Source organism: Pristis pectinata, chromosome 37 (assembly GCF_009764475.1).
Source record: "Pristis pectinata isolate sPriPec2 chromosome 37, sPriPec2.1.pri, whole genome shotgun sequence".
Taxonomy (NCBI): Eukaryota; Metazoa; Chordata; class Chondrichthyes; order Rhinopristiformes; family Pristidae; genus Pristis; species Pristis pectinata.
In genome coordinates this window covers 9,331,780-9,337,510 of record NC_067440.1, presented here as the reverse complement: position 1 = coordinate 9,337,510, position 5,731 = coordinate 9,331,780, and the positions used below count along the sequence as shown (strand labels likewise).

General features: G+C 47.3%; 1 protein-coding gene across 2 annotated transcripts; it reads right to left on the bottom strand.

Annotated features, from left to right (window-relative positions):
- Window positions 1-850: 850 nt before the first annotated feature.
- On the bottom strand, window positions 851-5,308 carry pop7 (POP7 homolog, ribonuclease P/MRP subunit). Of its 2 annotated transcripts, none has more exons than XM_052044490.1 (2): window positions 5,163-5,308; window positions 851-2,722 (listed from the first exon to the last, which is right to left on the bottom strand). In XM_052044490.1, exon 2 carries the CDS (start codon window positions 2,715-2,717, stop codon window positions 2,259-2,261), a length of 459 nt encoding a protein of 152 aa, XP_051900450.1. In that variant the 5' UTR covers window positions 2,718-2,722; window positions 5,163-5,308; the 3' UTR covers window positions 851-2,258. The 2 variants fall into 2 exon arrangements, with proteins under 2 accessions (XP_051900450.1, XP_051900451.1); XM_052044491.1 differs by having other exon boundaries at window positions 851-2,719; window positions 5,163-5,299.
- Window positions 5,309-5,731: the final 423 nt, after the last annotated feature.

Below are 5,731 nucleotides of genomic sequence, written 5' to 3'. Positions count from 1 at the left end.
AACACAAAATGAATAAAGCACCAAGAGGGCTGTCATCCAGATTCCTCTTAAGTGTAACATAGAACCATAAAACACTACAGCACAGAAAACAGGCCATTTGGCCCTTCTAGTCTGTGCCATAACTTTATTCTGCTAGTCCCACTGACCTACACCCAGTCCATAACCCTCCAGACCTCTCCCATCCATGTATCTATCCAATTTATTAAGAGTGAGCCCATATTTACCACGTCAGATGGCAGCTCATTCCACAATCCCACCACTCTCTGTGAAGGAGTTCCCCCTAAACCTTTCCCCTGAAAGCCATGTCCTCCTGTACTTATCTCTCCTAATCTAGGTGGAAAGAGCCTAGTAGACAATGTGTTCAATTCAGAAAGCTGGGAGCAGTGAGAAAAGAGAATTTCTCAACTAAATACCTAGAGAAATATATAGGAAATACAACACATGGTTAACGTACAGGTCACTTTTAGGCAGCGAATGGATTCATTTTTAACAGACGTCCATAAATTGATTTTGTCCGCAAGTTAGAAAACACACAAAAGTCACTTGATATGGTTACATACCTCCACAGTATTGTAATGAATGGCATCGAAAGCACACAAGACTAAAAGTGGAGAGAAGCCTCATCGTGGCGGCAGATGCAGCAGAATTAAGAAAAAGGGATCGCGTCCTTGCGACAGGGTGGAGACAAAACTAGTTCTGTCACTCATAGGAACCAACATTTGTACATGTTGGGCTTTTAAATTTAATAATATTATGGGAGCTTGTTCATATACAAGGGTGTCCATAAATCGGGCGTTTGTAACCCAGGGATGGTGTGTAATCCCAAATAATCCACACAGTCTCACACCAGGAGTATGAAGCCAGTAGTTTTATCAGCTGCAATATTAAAAAGTCATACTGCAATCACAAACAGGATGTATTCAGAGTGATATAGCACAGAAAGATACTCTATTTCAGAGCATCTTTTGCAACCTCTCAGAACATTTTGAAGCAGTACATCTAATGTTTGGAATTGTGCACACAAAGCTCTGACAAACCGCAAGATAAATGACTAGATCTGTTTTACTGGCATTAATTAAAGACAAATCCCCTGTTCCTTTTTAGCTGTGGTTTACTTTACAGAGGGCAGTCAGGGCATCTGTTTGAACCCTGCACCATCAGCAGTGCAGCACTCCGCAGGAATACAGCGATGTGGATGACTCATTTCTTTGAAGCTAAATTCGTAACCTTCATTCTTAGCAGAAAGTGATAGTAGCTGAGCCAAGTGTATAGAAAGAGCATAATTAAACCTGACCTAAGCCTAGAGCGGAAGAGGAGGCGGCTGAAGATTAAAGGATATTGACAACACCACCAACCACTGGACCAATAAAACAGCTGTACAAGGCAAAAACAAATGCAAACACTTTCCTCGTGAAAATTTCTCTGCAGAACCACACCTACATCTAACAGTTAGTCTACAGGGATGAGGACTGAATTTTCCAGAATCAAGTTGGGTTAGGAAATGATTTGACTGAAAAACTGCAAGCTAGTAAGAGGAACTTAAAGACCAAACAGAAGAAAAATTACAGCTACCAGTTGGGTTTAGATCTGTGTGAGGGTGAGATAGTCATGGAGTCAGAGTACGGCAACAGGCCCTTCAGCCCACCAAATCCATGCTGACCGCTGATTTACATTAATCCTACATAAATGTTATTCTCCCCATATCCCCATCAACCACTCACCTGAACACAAGCAGCAATTTAAAGCAGCCAATCAACCTACAGACCAGCACGTCTTTGGGGAGAGGGAGAAGGTGAAAATTCCACAAGAGGCCATACCAGAGGTGCCGGCAATGAGGTCTGATACCACAGGAGGAGGTAAAAGTTTATAATTTACCTCTGCAAGTGGCAAACGATGAGAGGACCAATGGGTAATTTTAAACCTAAGACTAGAAGATCTTTGTTAACCAAGGATAGAGGGGAAAAATACCCGGGTAAGTGGAAAGAGGTCACAGAGAAGCAATGAACGTGCACATGCGGTTCAAGGGATTAAGTAGCTTCTCCTTGTTCCAATGTCATAAGTTACTTAAGACAAAAAAAATACTTTTAATGATTCACTCATGGTAAACAACACCGTATTGTACTTTCGGAATTGAAAGTAATTTGAAGTGAAAACACCACAAAAACAAGCAAGAGTCAGTCTGGTCACACCCAGCACACACTGGGCTGGTCCTGAATGAATTCAAAGGGTAGTTGGAGGGAGAGAAAGCCATGCGCCCCTCAGTTGCAGGGGTTAATCGCCTCAGCTTGTTCACCCTTGGGGAGTACCAGGAAGACCCTGATGTGAATGGCGGAGTTGTTCCTGGTGCGAGTCATGCCCTCGCCCTCGTCCAGCTCAGGCTCCAGATCATCGACCAGCTCGACGGTGGAGGTGTTGGCCGCAATCTGCAACGCCCCAAAGCTGGCGGCCTGCAGCTGCAGGGCAATGTTGATGGCACGGTTGATGGCCAGACCCAGGCCGTGGATACAGATCTCGCTGAAGCTGCCGCTCTCCAGCATCTTCTGGCAACGCCCCAGCTGCGCCTTGAAGTCGGTCTTCATGTTGATGTAGATGTCGTTCTTGCGCCTGGGCAGCTTGTGAGGAAGGCGCCTGCGGAGGGTGTACTCCACCGGGTCCATTTCCCCCGCACTTTCCGACACCGGCCCCAGGAGCGGCGCCCCCGTGGCTCGGTCCGCCATGGCTGCTGGAAGGAGGCAGAGCGAGAACAGGCGAGTCAGTGGAGCAATGCCAGCGTTGTACCATCAGAGAAATATAGTATGAAAACAGGCTCCTCAGCCCAAGTCCATGCCATTGACCAACAATCCAACTGCACCAACAGTCCTGGTCCAACCACATAGATCCCCCGGCCAAAAAAAACACACCAGCGCCTTACATCCTCAGGAGGCTGGAGAAATTTAGTCATCCCTTTTGACCCTCACCAATTTTTTTTAATCGATGTACCTTAACCGGATGCATCACGGCTTGGTACAGCGACTGCTCTGCCCATAACAGCAAGAAACTGCAGAGAGTTGCAGACACAGCCCAGAACATCATGGAAACCAGCCTCCCCTCCATGGACTCTGTCTACACTTCTCACTGCCTCGATGAAGCAGCCAACATAATCAAAGACCCCACCCACCCATTCTCTCTCCTCCCCCCATCCCATCAGGAAGAAGGTACAAAAGCCTGAAAGCACATACCACCAGGCTCGAGGACAGCTTCTATCCCGCTGTTATAAGACCACTGAACGGTTTCCTAGTAAGATAAGATGGACTCTTGACCTCACAACCTACCTCATTATAGCCTTGCATCTTATTGTCTTCCTGCACTGCACTTTCTCTGTAACTGTAACACTTTATTCTACATTCTGTTATGGTTTTTCCCTTTGTGCTACCTCAATGCACTGATGTGATGAAATGATCTGTATGGATGGCATGCAAAACAGAGTTTTTCCCTGTACCTTGGTACATGTGACAATAATTCACCAATTTACTGATTTTTTTTAATTCTCCCCACATTCCTGGGGGAACCTCAAGGGAGTACAGGAGCTTGGGTGACAAACAAAATGCTGGAAGAACTCAGCGGGTCAGGCAGCATCTGTGGAGGGAAATGGACAGTCGACGTTTCAGGGGTCCCATGGAGCCAGTTGCCAAATTATTGAGATTTTCAGATAGGTTTTCCAGTGCCCCAGAGAAAACACTCTCCAATCCAAGCAACATTCCAGTAAACCTCTTCTGCACCCTCTCCAAAGCCTCCACATCCTTCCTGTAATTTGGTGACCAGAAATGCACACAATACTCTAAACGTGGCCTGACCAAAGTTTTATGCAGCTGCAATGTGACTTTCCAACTTTCATACTCAACACCCCAACCAATGAGGGCAAGCATGCCATACGCCTTCTTTACCAACTTGTGTTCTTGCTTTCTGGGAGCTATAAGCTTGCACCCCAAGATTTATACCTCCAGTTAGTTCGCTTACAATTAAGTCTCCACACTCTCTAAACCAATATCATCACTGCCTCTCTCTCCATCCCCACCCTATCAAAGGCATTCCCTCATTCTTCTCCCCTTCTCTGTAACAAGGCTTATTTTCTAACATATTGGTATTAGTTTATTATTGTCACTTGTACCGAGGTACAGTGAAAAACTTGTCTTGCATACCGATCGTACAGGTCAATTCATTACACAGTGCAGTTACATTGTGTTAGTACAGAGTGCATTGATGTAGTACAGGTAAAAACAATAACAGTCCAGAGTAAGGTGTCACAGCTACAGAGAAAGTGCAGTGCAATAAGGTGCGAGGTCACAACAAGGTAGATCATAAGGTCAGAGTCCACCTCATTGTATAAGGGAACCATTCAATAGTCTTATCACAGTGGGGTAGAAGCTGTCCTTAAGTCTGGTGGTATGTGCCCTCAGGCTCCTGTATATTCTACCCAATGGAAGAGAAGAGAAGAGAGAATATCCTGGGTGGGTGGGGTCTTTGATTATGCTGGCCACTTCACCAAGACAACGAGAGGTAAAGACAAGAGTCCAAGGAGGGGAGGCTGGTGTCCGTGATGCGCTGGGCTGTGTCCACAACTCTCTGCAGTTTCTTGCGGTCCGGGGCAGAGCAGATGCCGTACCAAGCCGTGATACATCCAGATAGAACGCTTCCTATGGTGCACTGATAAAAGTTGGTGAGAGTCAAAGGGGACAAACTGAATTTCTTTAGCCTCCTGAGGAAGTAGAGGCACTGGTGAGCTTTCTTGGCCGTGACATCTACGTGATTTGACCAGGACAGGCGGTTGGTGATGTTCACTCCCAGGAACTTGAAGCTCTCAACCCTCTCGACCTCAGCACTGTTGATGTAGACAGGTGCATGTACACCGCCCCCTTTCCTGAAGTCAATGACCAGCTCTGTTGTTTTCCCCAGCCCTGGTGTAACGTTAACAACCTTCCTCTCGGCCACAGACGCTGCCGGACCAGCTGAGTGTTGCCAGCATTTATCTCGGATTGGCAGCATCTGCGGGTTTTTGGTTTGCTTCCCCGCCGGATCACGTGACCAAACAGCCGGGCCTCCACCGGCAGCACTGCCCACGCGTCGCGTCCCCCTCCCCCGGGTGAATCGATGACGCTTCCCACAGACGAATAGCCAATACCCACCGGAGACCAGTGATGCCTTCTGCAGACCAGCAGCCGCCGGAGACGCGTCGGAGGCGAAGGGAATGTGTTCGTTCCCTCACACACCGGCCGGGCCCGCGCTGCCGCCGGCCGATCTCCTCCGTCCCTCCTGCCGCACAACGCGCGTGCGCCGCGACCTCAACAAGATGGCGACGGGAAGAAGACAGCCAATCAACTGCTGCGCGCCACACAAGACAATGAGTGCTGCCGTGCGCCAAGAGAGTACATTCACTGCCGCCTGAATGCCGCCCGAATCTCTAGCGTCCTCCACAGGCGGGAGGTTTGCAATTTGCTTTCAGGTGATTTCATTTCAAGACCTGGCAATCCCTCCTCCAACTGCACTGCTCCCAAGTAAGTACACAGACCATTCTCATTATACATTTAATTCAGTGATCCTGTGTATTCCTTATATTTGATTATAATTCATGTCGAGTCTATTGTCATGTGCACAAGGTACAGTGAGGTACAGGTACAATGAAAAACTTGCAGCAGCATCACAGGCATGTAGGTACAGACAGCACACAGAACATAAAATGTACATAAAAATTATA

Excerpts from the sequence above, each read along its gene's own strand:
- pop7 (XM_052044490.1), bottom strand. The coding sequence starts at position 2,717 with ATGGCGGACCGAGCCACGGGGGCGCCGCTCCTGGGGCCGGTGTCGGAA.